This window comes from Natrix helvetica (genome assembly GCF_964273705.1).
Source record: "Natrix helvetica genome assembly, chromosome: 2".
Classification (NCBI taxonomy): Eukaryota; Metazoa; Chordata; class Lepidosauria; order Squamata; family Natricidae; genus Natrix; species Natrix helvetica.
The window spans coordinates 110,338,688-110,358,076 of record NC_138552.1 but is presented as its reverse complement, the minus strand read 5'-3'; the positions used below and the strand labels follow the sequence as shown (position 1 = coordinate 110,358,076).

At 40.8% G+C, this 19,389-nt stretch overlaps 1 protein-coding gene across 1 annotated transcript; it reads right to left on the bottom strand.

Annotated features, from left to right (window-relative positions):
• Positions 1 to 6,664: 6,664 nt before the first annotated feature.
• TPI1 (triosephosphate isomerase 1) lies at positions 6,665 to 14,967 on the bottom strand. Its single transcript, XM_081943338.1, has 7 exons — positions 14,777 to 14,967; positions 11,600 to 11,723; positions 11,418 to 11,502; positions 11,147 to 11,279; positions 10,180 to 10,265; positions 9,934 to 10,021; positions 6,665 to 7,235 (listed from the first exon to the last, which is right to left on the bottom strand). Exons 1-7 carry the CDS (start codon positions 14,886 to 14,888, stop codon positions 7,117 to 7,119), a joined length of 747 nt encoding a protein of 248 aa, XP_081799464.1. The 5' UTR covers positions 14,889 to 14,967; the 3' UTR covers positions 6,665 to 7,116.
• Positions 14,968 to 19,389: the final 4,422 nt, after the last annotated feature.

Sequence of the window (19,389 nt, the reverse complement as noted above, 5' to 3'; positions counted from 1 at the left end):
GGAGTAAATTAAACAAAGAGCACTTAATTAGATACAGAAGGTTGGATGAAGGAGGAGGCTATGTGTCCTATGAATGTATAATACACATGTTGGGCTACAAATCATCAGTTATTAGTTCTTGATTTCATCTTGCAGAGGATTTGGTGCAGAACAAAGCATAGTGCCATCAGTCGAATGAAGCAGCCCTTCTTGCTCAATCTCTAAAATTTCTAATTAAATTGCAAGTGATTGTGGAATTATGTCCCCAGTATGAATCAAACATTTGCTTTGCTCCTTCTACAGCAGTCAAGGGTCACAGTGAGTGAACACTGACATGGTGAAATCATTGAAATGGGGAGGTGAAGAATTGTGACTTAATAATGTTCATTTGGACCAGGCGGGGTCCTTCCTAATAGAAACATAGTTTTCTGGCAAAAATGTTGCTATTTCTTGGTTATCTACCATCAAAAATAGGAAGTATGATTTCTGGGGAGAGTGGATAGTCTGGAGATTGAAAACACTAGTCTGGTGATGGCAGATGGCACCAAAAACTGAGGTGTCCACTTCTATATTTTGGGGACTCTTCCACTCTAATATCATAAGGCAGGGGTGTCAAACTCAAGGCTTGCAGGCCAGATCCACCCTGTGGGGTGTTTAAATCTTGCCCCGCGGGGCTGCCCTAGAAACAGCAAAGACTGGCCTGTAGTGCCTCTGCCAGCAAAAATGGAACTCGGGAGGGCCACATGCGACCCTCCCAGACTGTTTTCGGCTACGACAGCCTTCTGCATCCCTCTACCAGTGCAAACGGAGCTCAGGAAGAGCCTTGAAGAGTGGCATTGAGCTGGCCACGGCCACTCCAGTCACACCCACCCCAACGACGCCTACAACCCCCCCCCCGAGGTCAAACACGACCTGATGCGGCCTTCAATGAAATAGAGTTTGACACCCCTGTCATAGGGTGTCTTCTCCCTTGCTCTTTTAACATTCAACAAGATTTTACCGCATGCCCCAAAGGGTATGTTAATGAAGTGATGGAAGACAGAAAACATGTACTGATAGTAGGGTTACATCTACACAACAGGTAACTGCACTTTGATAAATCCAACAGATAAAAGAAGATAATAATAATAATAAATTTGGATTTATTAGCCGCTCCCTTTCCAAGTAGGACTCGGGGCGGCGTACAATGGAGCATAAAACATAAAAGATATATAACAGCACAAAAACGTACATACATACACAACACACATACATACACGGAGGAGGAAACAAATTACATCATTAGACAGTTAAAAATCAGCTTTAAAATACCCCAATTGTAAAAACCCAATATGCAGTTAAGAATTAATATTTAAGGACAATTTAAAAAACAGTTAGTTAAAGATATTTATTTATTTAATGGGATTTTAAATTGTGTTTTTTAATTGTCTTTCACTTATGAGTCTACCTCCTCCATGCACATGTATATGTCTTTGTTCTTTATGTATGTATGTGTGTCTTTATCTGTATTTTATCTGTTTTGATTGTACGCCGCCCCGAGTCCTTCGGGAGAGGGTTGCGGCTAATCAAATAAAATTATTATTATTATTATTATTATTATTATTATTATTATTATTATTATTATTATTAAAATGCTGTGCACTATCAGGCGGCTGAACAGGCATTTTATCCAGTGTTCGGGACCTAAAGACTAGCTACACCATCTAGAAGCTCAATGAAGTGAAGACTTATTTCCAAGACTTAAAAGGAGCATGTGCCAAGGTTATAGAGCAAACAATCTGCTGGAAATCTTTTGTGCAAGGATTCCTAAGGAAAGACCACATGAGGGAGTTTCTTGTATGGAAATGTTTAAAAATAGATTGAACGCTTTCATGTACATAGTAAACACAACTAATGAATAGAGTAAGCAGTCTTTTTGGACTGGTGGGGATACTTAGAAATTTCCATACAAAATATATGAATATTTGCTTATTCACATAGGAGCTATGGCTGGGAACACCCACAAAATAGTTTACTAGAAGACCAATTGATAAGATCTTCAGACAGTGTAGAAATTGAACGAGATTTGTTAAGGACCATTCCCAAAATATACAACAAGGTTGGAAGGGACCTTGGAGGTCTTCTAGTCCAACCCCCTGCCTAGGCAGGAAACCCTATACCCCTTCAGGCAAATGGCTATCCAACATCTTCTTAAAGACTTCCAGTGTTGGGGCTTTCACAACTCTGGAGGCAAGCTGTTCCACGGATTAATTCTTCTAACAGTCATACCTTAGTTATGGTAAAACAGGAACAGCAAAAGAAAGTGGGAAATAAAAAAAGGCTGTTCTATAGTCACATAGAATGTTTTGAGACCACTTGCCACCAATTATGCAGGTTGTGACCGCGTTATGTAGTCCTGAGGGATTATCAAAATTTAATCAGTTCAATTATGCATGAAGATAGTTAACACTGGAGAAGTATTCTGGACAGGTCCACTGTGATTAGGATTGCATGGGATTTTAAGAATAAACCTAAATCACATTACATCAGAAATTTAGTTGGCTCGTTTCTGGTTTATCTTAGCATGGTAGCTTTTATACTACAGTTTGCATATATTTTATGATCTAGCATCTTGTGTAAGATCGGTTTCTTCTTCTTTGGAGAATAACTTAATACTTTGAAAAATGTTTGTAAAAGTTTGTGTTCTTGTTACTTTACACCAGGCACTAGCTTTATTTCAGTCTTAATAAATCCCAGTAAATTAAAAAATTGAATTATCTCCTCCTCCCTGGAAGAAGCTAGGATCCTGAACAATCTCTTTTGTCAAGACTTTCATATCCCATCTTGGTATGTTCTTTGTGCCCTCTTACTGTATGTCCTCAATTGGGAAACAGTCAACTCCAATTCTTTTCTGAACTTTGCCCTTGTTCTTGATGGCCACTGTGTAATATTGTCTGAAGTCGAAGGTCACATGTCCTTATCTGCATATGCTACCTTTATAAGGTATAGGATTGCTCAAACTAAATGTTTGCTGACATATGACAATTCAATAATTTCTTCCCTGCAATTGGATTAAAAGTTATGCAATCTGCTGAATAAAGTGGTATTTATGAAATAAAGTACTGGTTTAATATTTGACTTTGGGGTTTCTAGAAACCACACAATTTCTCTTATGCATGAACATATTAAGAAATCGGGCTACTATTTTTGATATGTTGTAGCAAAGGCCACAAGGCTTTTGCTCTATTTTTTTTCTGTGATGTGACTGTTCATTAATAGAGAAGATCCTTGGCCCCCCAAAATGCTATTTACCTGATTTATAGTTCCAGAATTTAAATATTTATATAGGCACGTTCATATTGTTAAATTCTATGCAGTGTATAAAAAGCCTAATTCAAACACCTACCTGATTCATGTATGTTTTTTGATCTAGTAAGTGCTATGATTAAAAATAAGTTTTTGAATACCCAGTTAGAGATGATTTGTTACAGATCGTTAGATAATCTGATTTCTTTAATTTAGCCCTTATATATACTGGATATTGGAATCCTATATATGCAAGTCCTATTGATATCAATGGGGCTTAATTACTAAGTATACAGATTCAGGTTTGACCCCTTGTGTCAACTTAAAAAAACAAAACATGCAGCAGGTTTAATCCTTTTGGCATTATATTAATGGAGTCATTTGAATCCAACAAATTGAACTGACAGATGCTTTAACTGACTGCCTCCTCAAACAAACCCAGCATCACAACAGGCTGTTCTCTGATGAATTAAACCAGTGAGATGCAAACCACATTGTAGTCTATTCAACAGATCTGGGGCAGAAGCTAAAGTATGTCCAAAGAATGCGCCAGGATCACAGCCCAGCTTGAGTCCAAGGAGTGGCATCAGGAGTTTCTAATATTACCATATCCTTGATCTGGACATGGAACAAATGCACACATCTAGATCAGTATTTTTCACATATGGCAAGAAAAACACTGATCTAAACAGAGGAGCATCAAAAACAGTTTTATCCAAATTCAGTGACTGAATATAATGTATTTTCACCTTGATAAAATTTGTACAAAGCAAGTTGATTTCAAAGTGCAGCTGCTGTAATAGACACTTTCTCTACCAGTATTTTTTTCACCAATTCTGCAAATTATGGTAGTTCCTGAATGTTATCAATTTAGCATTTAATTCAGCAAATATCCTTAACTGACTATATTCTTGCTTACATTTCTGCTTTTAGCAATGTGCATGATAAATGAGACAAGCATATACACAATGCAGAAATGGGTTGTGAAAATCTCTGCTAAAACTGTTTGTCATGGATAAAACAATAAATCTTTTATGGACTTTTAGTTGAAAATAGAGAAAAGTGAGGTGGTTTATAGATTTGATAAGAGAATAAGGACTAAACCAGGGGCCAAAGGCATTTTTATAATATTAATGAGGGACATTGGATAACACGTTGATTTTTGTTGCAAAGTCAAAAGTCATGTTTTTTTAAAAAAAATTATTACTTCATAAATTGCTTTTCGTTTGAAAAACTATTTAATAAAAATTAAAGAAATGAGACAAAGTTGGTTGAGAAATCAATGTGACTTCCAGCAATTGATGTTTTTAATTTCTTCCTCTGATGCTCAAATTATTTTTGCAAAGACACAGGAACTACTTGAAGATGTTGATAGAAAATAGTCTGAAATACCTACTTAACCATAATCTAAAGTTAGTTGATAGCTTTCTTAGAAACAATCTAAAAGTTTTTTGGATCTCAAGAATTTTGGCTAATTAAAAATAAAAATCAAACTATAGTCTTGGATTGCTGGAATGGTTAATCTCAAATTTTTAGCAATATAAAACATGTTACTCATGTTTCTCTCCTAAAGTGAAACGTGTACTGGTAATTCACTGTAGGCTTTTTGCAATTGATTCTGCCTGCTAGGAAAAAAGGGGCAATGCTCCAGAATAAGCAAATATTGTCTTGTGGGGTCACAAAAAATGGTACAGGATACCATCCGTCATCTGCATCTTAAGCTATCCTACAAGTTTTCAAATGTATGTAGGGAGAGAGCAAGGGGAATGTGATGGTACATGAGAATGACGCTGGGAAAAGGAGGAAGACCCATAGCCTAGATATCTATTATGCAAAAACTACCACAGTCCGAAGAAGGAAAAGGGATAGGAAGCACCTCAAAGGGATCCTCACTACTTTTCTAGAAAGGAGGTAAAAAGTGCTTTAAGACCTGCAATATTTTGTTAGTTTAACCCTACAATAAAAGTGTTAGTACTCGTGGTTTGTGCTTCTTTCCAGATTACCTCAAAGGGCAACACTCTCACATTGCCTGCTTCAAATCTGCCTAAAATACTGATTACTTTTGAGTGTCATATACAATTATTTGGAAATTAGACTCATAATTTGGAACGTGACTAGATCTCAGTAAAAGCAAAAACAAAACAAAAATTCCCACCTCATATTTCCTTCATCAATCCACATTTTACCTCTAACAAAAGTTCTCTCACTAGGGACAGAATAAATGAAAGTCTGCAGTAGACTTCTTCAAGGTATACTTTTTGCCTCTTTTAAAACTCTTACATCTTGGAATAATTAAAATGGGTTATTTATTTGCCATGCCTGCTTCTAATTTTTTAAAAAGCCCATTCTATCTATGGTCATAACTTGTTGCATCTGGTTGTGTTGAAGTATGCCTACTTCCAACCAACTGAATAGGGCCTAATGATATACAGTATACATGTAATCCTTTATGTATATCCACAACAAATTACTTGTTCTCAGTATAACCTGTTTTCTTAAAATAGCTTTACCATTACAGCACCATTTTTGACAACTAAGAGGCTTGAAAGGGACAGACCTATGTCAAATATTCTCATCCTACTCAATATTGGGTCTTCTCCATTTTAGAATAGGACAATAAACATTTAGAACTGTGAATGACTTTTGACTTCTATATAATCCTAATGACTCTATGATGATGCCCAAGTGTAACATTGGGGAGATGTGTGGCACTTTTTAAGCAGAATCCCATTCTTAACACAGGGAGAGCAGTTTTGTGCCAAAGCCATCTGAGGTTAGGTGCCGTTTGAAAGACAAAGAAATGGAACTGGTAGTGTTTAGTGGAGCTTGAAGACATTTCATAACATTGGTGAGAACTGACTAGCAACCAGTTATATGTCAGACATAGGAAGAATTGAGCCTTGATTCTTGCTTTAGATCTTGAGAAATCCAAGCCCTCAGTGTGTTACAGGCATTGTCCCTTAAGCACATGCGTATAGTTTCTTACGTCCAGTTCCAATTCCTAGCTCGCTGGAAAAGAACCAGCGGTGGTAAGGAATGAGAATTCAGCGATGTTTTCTTTAAAAGTGTCTTGTGTATGCCAAAACCTTTTGAGATGTTGTCCCCTCAAAGAGCAACAATAATCTTAGTCTTACCTCCCGGGGATATATTTTAATTGGGTTTGGGTATTTTAATTGGGATGTTTTAGGGCTTTTATACTATATTTATTTCTTTGTACAGTCTCACCTCCTCCACTCAAATGCTCAAGTATTTAATTGTTTATATATTATTTATATTGTTATTTATGTATTTTATCTGTGTTTCATTGACTGTACACCGCCCCGAGTCCCTTTTTGGGAGAGGGGGCGGTTTATAAATCCAAATAAATAAATAAATAAATAAATAAATAATTCCTACACACTACTTTCCATTTGTTTATTTCAAGTTACCAATGGCCTAGGGGACACGGAAGGAATATACAACTTACAGGCAAGTACAAGCCACTAGGCACCAAGTCCAAATTAAGTGAACCATGAGGTGAATGCCTTTCTTAACAAGGCAGATTACCCTCTAGAGCAGAAGTTTGGAGTGGAAAGAAACAGGCCTCTGACTAGTTTATAGGGCCTAAAGACCAAGGCAGGAAGCCCTCTCACGAGTACAGAGGAAGCAAATGAAGTATTGCTTTTATGAAGGAACACAATATTGATATATTGGCATCCACATTTAGCAGCAGAGGTGAACGATAAAGGTGGGAAAAGGGATTGAAGGTGAGGCCATTTCACTTGAGTGCAAGTGTATCTTTACAGTATTTCTCTTCCAATTAGGTCGGCTCTCCCCTCCAGCTTTTTTATTTCGGATTCTATGGAGAAGGTTTCACTGTTTTGCATTGATGATGCTTACAAATTCAGGCTTCAGGGAAGCCCCACCTACAAGGAAGCCATCTACATCATGTTGGGAAGCCAATTCTTTGCAGTTGGCACCAGTAACTGAACCTGGAAAGAATAAAATTTCATTTAGAAAAAGAAAAAAAAAATCCAGAAAGTAGAACACCACAAGTAAAAACAGAAAATGAAAGGTGTTTCATCATTATTATTTTTAAAGACAATGCTCCTAACGATCCCCATGCAAAGCTTTGGGAAAGATGGAATGTCGGTTAATCAGATGGGATCAGGCAATAGGCATGTGATGGAGTACAATCTGAAAGAGATATACAGACAATCCTCAAGTTACAATGGCAATTGGGACTAAGATTGCCATAGCTAAACAATGCAATAAAAAAGCCCATTACATGACTGCTTCACTTAATGACGGCAATCCTGGCTGCTGTCATAACCCCAAGACATGCAAGTCATTAAGTGGGAAGTGGTGGAATGCCACCGGAGGTATTGGGGGCCTGGGGGAGTCCTGGAGGCTTGGTGCAGGCTGCATGAACGTTGGGGAAGGAGGGTGTTGTAGTGTGGGGTGAATATAGAGAAGCTGAGTACACAAGTCCACGTGAGTGTGGAGAGACCAAGGGAAGGAGGTTGAGAGCACAAGAGATACTGAGAGGGGGGTGGAGATCCATACAAGTGCAGGGAAGCCAGGGGAAAGAGGGTGTGGGTTGATGTGAGTGCAGAGAAGCCAAGGGATGTAGTGTGTGGCACAGTTCACAGGAAGCCAGGGGAGAGGACTTACCAGAGTCACTTGCAACCTTCCCTCCTGGCTTCCCTATTGACTTTGCTTGTGGGAAGCTAGCAGGTGAGGTCACAAAAGGTGAGCATATTGCTGCAGGATATCAAAACCGTCATGTGCAAGATAGTTGCCAAGCACCTGAATTGCGCAGGGGCAGTGCAACAGCCAGACCTTTTGAGGACTAGTAATAAGTTTTGTTCATTCAGCACTGTCCCAACTTTGAATGGTTATTGAACAAGTGGTTGTTGGTAAGTGAGGACTACTTGTATTGCAATGTAATTTAGAGGTGGCCTTTGAAGATCATCCAGAATTTTCATCTGATCCACAATGCAATGGCACATGCAGCTCCAAAATTCACCTGTACTATAAACCCCACTGGTTCTCATATTCTGAATGCAATTCAAGGTGTTGGTTATCACCTTTAAAGTCCTGAATGGCACAGGGCCAGGTTGTCTCTCTCTGAGGAGATCTGCCCATCCCACCAGATCCAACAGGATGGGCATGCTTCAGGTCCCCTCTACCAAATGATGTCATCTGGTAGGACCTATTCTGCTTAGGAGGCAGGTCTAGTTTTCCAGTAGCATTGGGCCAAGACATGAATTGAACCCAGTGCAGGCACAGTTGGTGTAAGGCTGTTATTTATCACATTTAAATAGCCATCCATTTCACATTTCACTCTGGATGGCATACAACAATGAAATTATTATGGTGTTTGGTTAGAGCTTGATGACTTTTAATGGAGGAGGGGGGGTATTTCTTAATATATTTTATCGGTTTAGTTGTTAGTCACAGCATTACATTGTATAGCCTAGGCAGTCAAATCAATCTTTTAAATAAATAAATCCTTATCAGAAACCTATTCAGTATAATTGGCACCCTTTGAAATTTACTGAAGAGGAGTGAACATCCTGATCCCCCCACAAACACACCAAGTTTGGGGAGAGCCAATCTGAAACAAAGTTGTTTTAACAAATACCAAAGAAATGCTATGCTTGTCTGAATGAGAAGCATTTCTTCCAAATCATTTTTGGAGGCATCTAGAAATCTTATAGTATACTACTTCTCAGCTGCTTGTTTCCCCATAAAATATCATCTAGAACAGTGCTGGCGAACCTATGGCACGCGGAGCCATTTGTCAGGGCATGCGAGGCGCTGCCCTGTCAGCTGGCCAGCGCGCCTGCGTGTGCTGGCCAGCTGAGTTCACCCTTTTTTAAAGCCATTTTTTGCCCTCCCCAGGCTCCAGAGGCTTCATAGGAGCCTGGGGAGGGCGAAAAGAGCCTCCCTTGCCCCCCGGAGGCTCTCATGAGCTTCCCTGAAGCTCTGGAGCGCAAAAAACAGGCCCTACTGGCAAACCGGAATTTCAGGAATGGACTTCCTGTTTGCTCAGAGGGTCGTTTTGACTGCTCCGGAGGCTTCAGGTCACTGAAGCCTTCAGAGCGCTTAAAACGACCCTCCGAGCAAACCGGAAATGAGTTCCTGCTTGCTCGGAGGGTCGTTATGACTGCTTCGGAGGCTTCAGGGAAGCCTCCTGAAGGTCCCTGAAGCCTCCGGAGGGCTTCCAAGGGGGCGGGGGGGGGGTTTGCCCTCCCCAGGCTCCTATAAAGCCTCTGGAGCCTGGGGAGGGTGAAAAAAGCATGCAAAAATAGGGGGGGGGGGTTGTTCCTGTAGTCCGCACATGCGTCGCACATTGCATTATGGACATGACCCCCCCCTGTGCTCCCCCCCTTATGGCAAGCAAGCCAAAAAAGGATCGCCATCGCTGATCTAGAATGATTCGCTTTTTTCACATCCCAATTGTGTGTAGATGATGGTGGACAGGGTTATCAGCCATCTGGCCAGGATATCATTAAGTATACTCCCAATGCATGGGTTTGGGATTTACAAAGATGAACCAGTCAAATATCAATGTTCTATTACACAGAAACTAGAAGTTGGGAGCTTGCTATGCATTTAGAGAGACAAACTGGGAAATTGTTACCCCAGCAGTTTTATGCAATGATGAGAACGGAATCTACTTACCTCCATAGATGATTCGAGTTGACTGTGCAACAGCTTCAGAAACATGGGTTTTCAGCCAGTTCCTCAACTTGTCATGAACTTCCTGGGCCTGCAAAAGGAAGTAAGTTAAAAAAAGTGGGCATTTAAGAAATTGTATTGTCATGTAGCAGACATCTTGAAGTGAAGATAAGAAATGCTATTCACTTGTGGAGTCTCTAAAGAGAGACGTAAGGTTTGACAACAGGATGTCCCCCGTCACATTCATACCTGCTGGGGAGTTGCCGTTTTACCAGTTCCAATGGCCCAAACTGGCTCATAGGCAAGAACCACTTTACTCCAGTCTTTCACATTGTCTGGGGAAAAACAAAGCAAATAAATGTTATTTAAAGACCAGGAAAAATCCCACATGGCAGAGAGGGAAAGAATAGTCAGCTGGTCATCTGATGGTGTCCTGCAGCTTCCCTCCATGCGTTTCCATGATTAGCCAAAGGCTGAAAACAAGTGATGCAAATGAAAACACTCACGGACAGTTACCCTAATGACAAATCAGTCATAGCAATGACCCTTTTAACTCTGGAGCCCTTGTTTTTGACAATGGGCATTAGTATATCCAGCTGCAATACAACAAGCTTCGGATTTGCCTAAAAGTTCTGTTAACTATGATGTAAGACTTTCTGAGCATGAATTATGCCATTTTATGCCTAATCAAGAATTATTGTCTGATTACTTTAACAGCAATAAATGTTTTACCACAACAATCTCCCTAGTTTCGTGATGGCGAACCTATGGCACGCGGAGCCATCTCTGTGGGCACGTGAGCCATTGCCCTATGTCAACTCCAGCACAAACGGCCCTTGTTTGGAAATAGAAGCAGTCCAATTCCGAACTTCCGATAGGCCCATTTTTCGCTCTCCCCAGGCGCCAGAGGCTTTCCTGGAGCCTGGGGAAGGCGAAAATGGCCTCCCCATGCCCCCCGGAGGAAATACCAAGGTCAGCTTGGTGGCGAGCAGTACACTGGCAGTGTAGGGGGGGGTGCACTTTGCATTATGCGTACCGGCACACGTGGGCGCTATTGCACTCACCGCTCACATTTTTGGCACCTAACAACAAAAAGGTTAGCCATCACTGGCCTGGTTGATGCGAACTTAATAAAAACAACAACAAGAGACTTTTGCTCTTTTGAAGATGTGAGGAAGGATGGAGGAGATGAGAAACTTCCCCCAGAGTCTCTTACCAGCAATGACCTTGGTCTGCTCGAATACCACCTTCTCTGTGATACCAGCCTCTCGCTCATCAAGTTTCTCTCCAATGCAAGCAATGACCCCAAGCCCTTCAGACAAGGAATGGGCCACCTTCTGCCCAATGAGCTGAAAAGAGAAAGAAACAATGTAAAAAACTTATACAAACTTGGTGCATATCCTGGTACATATCCTGGGTATAAAAAGCCCAATGCCTGTCATAGATGGCAGTGAAGAGGAAAACAAACTCAGAGGCAAATCACTCACCTCATTTGACTCGCCAAAGACATGCCTTCTCTCAGAGTGTCCTAAGATCACCCAGGTGACGCCAACATCTTTTATCATGGCTGGGCTGGAAACAGAGGAAACAGATTGTAGAAAATGAGGTTTTAGCACACTGCTAGCTAAAACATGTGGCTTTGCTCAGCCTGAGAATTCTAGCAACGTACCTGATTTCTCCTGTAAAAGCTCCTTTGGGCAACTTGTAACAATTCTGTGCAGCCACCCCAATCTTGGCATCAAGTTTCTGACGGGCAAAGTCAAGGTAGATGGAAGGGGCACCACAAACCACCTCTGGAGCAAGAAAAAGAACATCATGTGGGATAAAGCAGAAACTTAAAATGCCCTTTCAATCGCAGATTTACCATTCATTCATTTGCATTGAAATCAGTTCAATTCAGTTATGACATTCATAGGATACATGTGAACCCCAAATCCCATCTCTTATTAGCCCTTGGCCTTTATAACTGATGCAACCTTATAGCTATGTCATAAAGCATCACCTGCACTTAATGCTCCGATCTTACTGCTCAACTCAAAGATGGGGAAACTCAACACATTTTTAATTGAGTAAATTTGCCTAAAGGTAATCAGTTGTGATGAAATGTAGTAAGGAGGGAGATTTTGAGGAGGGAGAATGCATTCCAGAGAAGCAATAACTTAGTTCAGATAATTTCTGAGAAAGACAGACCCTCCCTAATGGTTCCCTAGGTATAGGCTTCATGTGGGTAATAGTTTGCTTTAGTTGAGCATTATTTTGTCTACAGGTATGGAACAATAAAGAACCTTTCTTGGAAGATTCATTACATGTTTCTCTTGATTTTTGGGTCTGACAACTATCAAGAGATTGGAGCCAGCACAGGCACCCCCACCAGAAGCACCTTGGAAAAGTTATATCTGTATCTTGTGCATACCTGTTCAAATATTCTACACGTTTCTCTTACCAGCCCACTGTTACAGTCTAGAAACAGCAGGGGTGCTTTCATGTACATTTCGTACCAGCTTGGCCTATTATTGTAGTGGCTTGGTTTGAAGAAGAGGTGATATTCATCAGAACATAAAAACAAATACCCTCTGCTGATATCTTCTTATAATCTGCTATTACAATATACAGTTCAGTCTGAGCAAATAAAACATGCACTCTACTATGCAAGAAGTTACTACTAAGTACCTTTGTTTCTGTCTCCCTAAAAATTCACATTAACTATTTTAGGCAGACAGAATCAAAAGTTTTTAATAGTGATGAATTATAGTAACTCTTTTGTTCTGTATGGTTCTGCTTGCCAGCTCTATTCTACCATATGTTCATAAGCTTCCTTTATTTGTCATTCTTTGCAGAAAAAAGCCACAAACAAGTGGAAGACAGCAGGAAGTTAAATGAATTGTTGCACTAGGGATGGGAAAACATTTCATTCCATTTAAGATCCTGAGGGATAACCATCAATTAAAACAGTTACCACTTAGGTGGATGAGCAAATAGCCTGTAGCTGCATACCTTTGCATGTTATACCTTTGCATGTTATAACATGCAGTTATAAAGCTTGAAGAAAACTTAGTGAAAGAGAGAAGGTAAAATAAAAAAAGCTAAGCCCGTGAGTTATGCCTAGCTCTATTAACTCCTTAGAATAGTGAACTATAACCTCATAGTTAACACAGGCCTGTCTTTATGTCTTATATTTTAGGAAAAATATTTTGAGGAAAAAGAAACTTGTGTTTCAATGTATTTTTTCTATGTGTACTCCATAACTGAGTTTTTTTTTTTAAACCAGGCTGAAAAATCATGGGAAAGAGTCAAACCATTATCATGGTATTCTATTCAATACAGATTAGTAACGTAGACCAGGAAATGCAGAACCATTCAAATGTAGTTTACCCAACTAATCAAGGAAGCAGCACAATATAGAAGATGTATTAATAGAATGAGTATCTGGGTCAATAAATTGTATCTCTTATACTTCATCCCTTCTCTTGACCTTTAGCAGGCTATTGGGATAAAGTTTCCAGTTCCAAGTACAGTAGCTGGTATTTTTAGGCACTACTCTTAACACCTATATTTAGGAATCTTTCTCCTCTAGAGCCTTTGACATTTCCTTCGAATATCACTTCAGAAATGGCACTCCTTTCTCAATCCACCTTGCCCTTTCTGATTTGATAGAGCTAATAGAGAACTTGCCAGAAGGGTCTGGATGTGTCTGATACTTTCTCTCAGGTCATTGCTGCCAGAGGAATTCTTATAGGGTTATACAAATAACATTAAAAGGCATGTCTTTACTGTTCAGAGCAACATGCTGGGATGCCACCTTCCGATAAAATAATTGGATCTAGTATTAAAAGGCACCAGATGTATCCTCCTCTCTGGCCACTCTGCACCACTCTTGTTAAGACAGCCGGCCAACCTGTTTCACTTTAGTATCACTTAAAAGACTGTTAAAATTCACTTACAAGGAAGAATTGAAGGCTCATAAGCAGACTAATTTGGCAATCCCGATCTTACTGCTTCATTCTCAGAGAGACCAGATGGAGTCTCTAAACATGAACATTGCTGTGATTTCAGCAAAGCTGTGGCTGCAAACAGGCCTAGTCATCATAGGACTGCCAATACAGGAAGCAAGTCCTAAGGAAGATAATATTCTAAACTGGTTCCTTGAAATGCTATCATGGATTATTTGTTATTCATGTATTTTAGTTAAAGGTTTAAATTATACAGCTTTGTTAGGCTAGCTAAATTTATCAATTTTCATATTTGTTTTTTAATCTTATAACCCAGCTGCATGTGCAGGTAAAATTATAAACAGCACAGATCCGTGGCTCACCAGGAATCTGCAGAGCCTAGTTTTGTGCAACAAGGAACAAAAGCTAGCAATGTAACTTATAGTATGATTCACATCGTTTTTTTCATAAGCGTTTTGTGAGATTGACAGGAATATAAATCGAATAGTTCCCTCCCCACACCCCCGGCAAGCCAGAATCTGCTTTCCTCAACAGCCGATTGCCTTCAGTTCATTTTTATAAAGCTCCACGGCCAGAGCAGCCTCGGAGGTACGTGCAGTCGGACACACAAGGAGGAGGAGGGGCGCTATATTTAGGCGCGGCCACGGCGGGCACCTCCTCCGCGAGGCGAAGGATGCTGTGCAATAGCCCGCCGGAAAGAAAACGCCGCTTCCCCGGCCGATTGGAAACCCACCCGAGGCCCGCTGCCCATACGCCTGAAACTGGGGGACATGCAAGCGAGGGAAACGGGCCTGCTCTTGCAAGGCGCCTCCCTTCAGGCAGAGCTCAAGAGTCCTCTCCCCGCAAAGACAAAGGCAGCAGCTTTTCCCCTCCAGCCGGCAGTAAATCCTCCTTACCGGTCTCTGCAGGCACCTTAGCCTCATTGAGCGTGTGGATGAGCTCCGACAGGCTTTTCTTATCGCCATTCATCTTCCAATTCCCGCCCACGAAGAATTTCCTGGGTGCCATGATGGGGGTGCCTGGGCCGTCCGCTCGGGAGCTTCGAAGGAGAGGAGAAGGTCAAAGAGCGCAGCGGCAGCGAGCCCCCCCCGCCTCTCCAGGCGCCTTTATAGACACCCTGGAAAGCCCGCCCCTCCAACAGGCGGCGTTGCGCAAGAGCGCGCTCCCACGATTGGCTTCTTGCTCGGCCAGTCAAAATGGGAGGCGGAGACCGTATTTTCCGGTTGTGGCGTAATCGCGAGAGTTCTGGTTTGTGGCTGAAAAAGCGAGGCTGGAAGCGAGAGTTCCTGTGTTGGAACGAATGCCTGTTTGTTGTACCGGTTAAACTCTGAGCGACAATAGGACATATTTTGTCACGCGGCCCTGAGGTAGAAATCGATCGGAACCAGGAGCACGCGCAGCTCAAACCCCTGCCTGTTAGGGATAAAAGATGCAGACGTTGGTTGACCCAACCCAACCAAATTCAACACTCACCCCACCCCCTGAAACTGACCTACAGAATTCAGCTGTTCTGGACAAAGTTTGCTGAATTTCATAAATATTAACAATGAAATAAAATAGAAGCAGATTTTATTTATATGGTTTTGACCTATCACTAGCTATCATTATTGTTATAGCAAGCTACTTCGGAGAGATGCATTTTTAAATCAGTATTCCTTAACTCGCGCCCTGCGTCCCGCGCAAGCATATAGCATTAGTGAGGCATCCCAGCTGTCGCTTCCTCTGCATGACACACACCTGCACGTCTTATTCCAGGCATTCAGCATATTCGTATGCAGTACTTCTAATAGGCTTCTTTGGATCTTTCAGAGAGGGAGAAAAATTCTCATCTCTGACATATTGGATATTTGGTGAGGAAAAACTGTTGGAGGAAGCAGAAATTTCATTCTCTGATGGAATAATGACCAGAATAAAATTTGCTGAGTTCATGTTTCGTATAGGAAAAAAATAAAAATTGAGGATGGATGCAGTTGCGTTTGACTTTTCTATTTGACCCGTTACAGATGTTCGCTCTCTCTTTGGAAATGTTATATTTCTGGGATAACATGGCCACATGCAAAATGTGGTGGGAGGAAAAGCCGGATTCAGATTTTTCACAGTATCACTTCCTCTTTTTTGCACATATAAGTGTTTAATTATTGGGTAAGAAGTAGAAAAGGCTCTTCATATATGTAGTTGCATGCCAAATCAAATAGTATGTTTTAACTGACTGCCTAAGTAATTGATACCATCTCCGAATAGGACACTTTTCAACTGAAAAACTTTCTGCAAATGTGTATTTATTTATGTGCAGTTATTTACAGATTCAAAATAAGCAGTGAATATGATGGATGCAAAATCTGAGACACTCAGTACTTTTAATTTCCTCACACATCTTGGCCAGATAAATTTGGCATTGAAGGAGTATATGAATCAATATTGGCTTCTGCTTATATTATTGTATACTGTCAGAAATGAGTTGTTTTCTAGCATAGCAAATTGTACCCTTAATACTGGACTACAAATGTTATCTCACTGCTGCGTCTCACTTCTATTCTTGGCTTCAAAGCTAGGGACATTCTTGAAAGCTAGCAGAAATTGTTACATGGGAATATCAAGCTGCATAGATAAAGGAATCAAACTAGGGAGTTTTCCTGGCTCATAAATCCTTAAAGCATTCTGCCAAAAAACAACTTGGCAAAGGGAGGCTGCCATCCCCTACACAAGGCTATAGGAATACTCCACAGATAAGGTAGACAGAGACAGGAGCTTGAACAAAAGAATGCTTTAAAGATCACGTTGGTAAAAAATTTTTTGTCTCTGGATAAACTTTGTTTCTACCTGCCTAAAATCTATATAATACTCTGAGCCACTCTTCAGGAGTGTGGCTATTCCTTACATGCATTTGTTTGTATGTTTTGGATATAGTTTTGTCATCCAGCTTTTGCTATGGCCATAAATAAAAGCTGACACTTTTTGCAAGCCTCATCTCGAGTCTCACTCTTTTGGCATCTCAGTGGCTCGGGGTAACTGCTGGAACCTTACAGTATCTTTTTTTTAAAAAAAGTATTAAGATGGCACCCAATTATGAGCTGCAGAGAGAATGTGCAATGCAACAGCAAACATGGCAGAAAGATCAAGCAGAGGAAGTGCCGTGGCAAGACCAAACCCTGCATGGGATGTACCAAACCATTGACAGATAGCTGAGGTGGGTGACATTGTGAAATCTTACCAGACCAGAGCCTAGGAAGGGCTGGACTAAAAGACAGGACTGAGGAACTGATTATAGCAGCATAAGAACAGGCACAAAGCACCAGATCCATAAAAACAGAGAACAATCACACTAGATAGGACCCAAGGTGCAGACGGACCTCAGAAACAGTCCAACAAAAAGCAGCAGGGTGTAAGGTGCAGGCAGGAACAGCATATTATGAACTGCACAACTAAATGGCTGGCATTGTGTACAAGACCATCTGCAGAGTGCATGAGTTAGAGTCTCCTGTGTCCGGATCGATGATTCCACAGAAGATTATGGAGAATAAGAGGGCTAAGATTCTGGGATTTCCAGATCCAGATGGACAGGAGGTACTGTCCAGTCAATCAGATATCGTGGTAATAAGACTACTACATTTATCACGACCAATGGTGGTGATACATGTGGTACCAAGCAACAGCAACATTAGGAAGGAGGAATATGAGAATCTGGAGAAGTACCAGGGCCTGGAGGAAGAACTAGAGAGGATGTGGAAAGTAAAGGCCAAAGTGATCCCAGTGGTGGTAGGAGCACTTGAGGCTGCAACTTCTAAGCTGGGAGAGTGGTTCCAAAAGATCCCAGGAGACATCAGAGTTCTATGTCCAGAAGAGTGGTGCTGGGAACAGCTAAGATATTACGCACAACCCTGAAACCCCCAGGCATCTAACAGAGAACCCAAGATTGAGGAAGACACAAACCACCCATAGGGGTGAGAAGGAATTTATTTATATATCAAAACCAGCTGAGCAAGAAGTGGCTGCTGAAGGCAATATATATCAACAATGAGGGCTCAATTTCTTTCCTAACCCCACGTAGAGGGGTGGGGGTGGGGAAGCCAGATCTTCAAGGTTTTCCTATAAAGAACATTCCAAAACCTCATCTCTCTTTACTGTAACCATTTTGCTGTTGATTTTAAAGTATGTTTTAAATGCCTGCAAGGAAATCAAGATCAAAAAGCTGAGGTAAAAAGACTTTTAGCTGGTTGCAGGAAATATTTGCAAATCTCCTAATTTTTAAACAAAAATGTATTAAGATAAATAGTTCTATGCCCCTGCAACAACTGTGATGAAAACTGGGCAATATGGTTGCTTTCATAATGCTTTAGCTTACATTTCATCCCATTCTGAAGGGAAAACAAATTTAGTGAAGTGTGGGTGATTTTATGCTAAGCTATGGGAGAATGAGGTGTAAGATGTGTGGTTTAAACATGTGTCATCATCAGTAAAGTCGATATGCTTTGTTCTATCATAAAGCTCCAAAATACTGTACATGCCAATTTTATCCCATTTTGCTAAAACAAAGGTACGGCCTCTGTGTAGTTCCATTTCAACAAAGTACAAAGGTTCAACTTAATATATTTCCTAATCTGGAGACCTTTATCTATTTATAAAGAACAAACTCTGCTCCACCTGAGCCAATCCGACAAATATTTTAATGGCTTTTTACTTTAATTTTTTTGCCAAATTGGTTGTGTGTCTGCAGGACACGGCTGGCAAGTGGACTAGACCAAGCTTAGTGCATTTGATCCTTATTATTTAGGCAGAGATGCTCAATCACCTTCATGCAGACCACCAAATTTGGACTTTTGAAGGGCATATTTGTAACATTCACTAAAATGTTGGAAACGGGGACAGTTACTAAGAATATTGTCACATAGTTCCTATTTTTCCTTTGTCTCACTTTAAGAATTACAATTGTATTAACAATTTTGATTTTTTCCCCCCCTGAAGGCTGCATTTAAGACTTTTGAATATAGCCGTGAGACCTTGGTTTTTGCATTTTGTTTAAAGGGTTTTGTTTAAAACCCCTGCAGTGAAAATAATATTTGCATTTAATTGATCCAATTGTGGTTTATATATAACCTTAAAAACAAACGGTAGGCAGTTTAGTAGGTCTAATATAACATTTTCAGGCAACAATGGGACCTTCCAAGGGATCAATTCTTATTTCTGTTAGAGGAGAAACTAGAAAGAGCAAGAATGGGATATGACTAAAAATGTTAGTATGGCAACTTGGAGTTACTGAATGATGCTCTACTAAAACCCATCATGCATTATGTTCTTGCTAACAAACACATTGTCAGGTCCCTGTAGGAATGCTATGGTTTTGAAGGAGAGGGCGGAGGCTCCTCGGTTGAAGGCTTTGCATACTTTCGCTTTTGCTGCAAGTGCTTAGGAATTAGGGAGGGGGAATGGGCCATCTCGCCAGACTCCCTCTCAGCCAGTTCCAGCCTATTACCCAAGGCCACGGTGTCCTGAGGATGACCTGTTATCACCA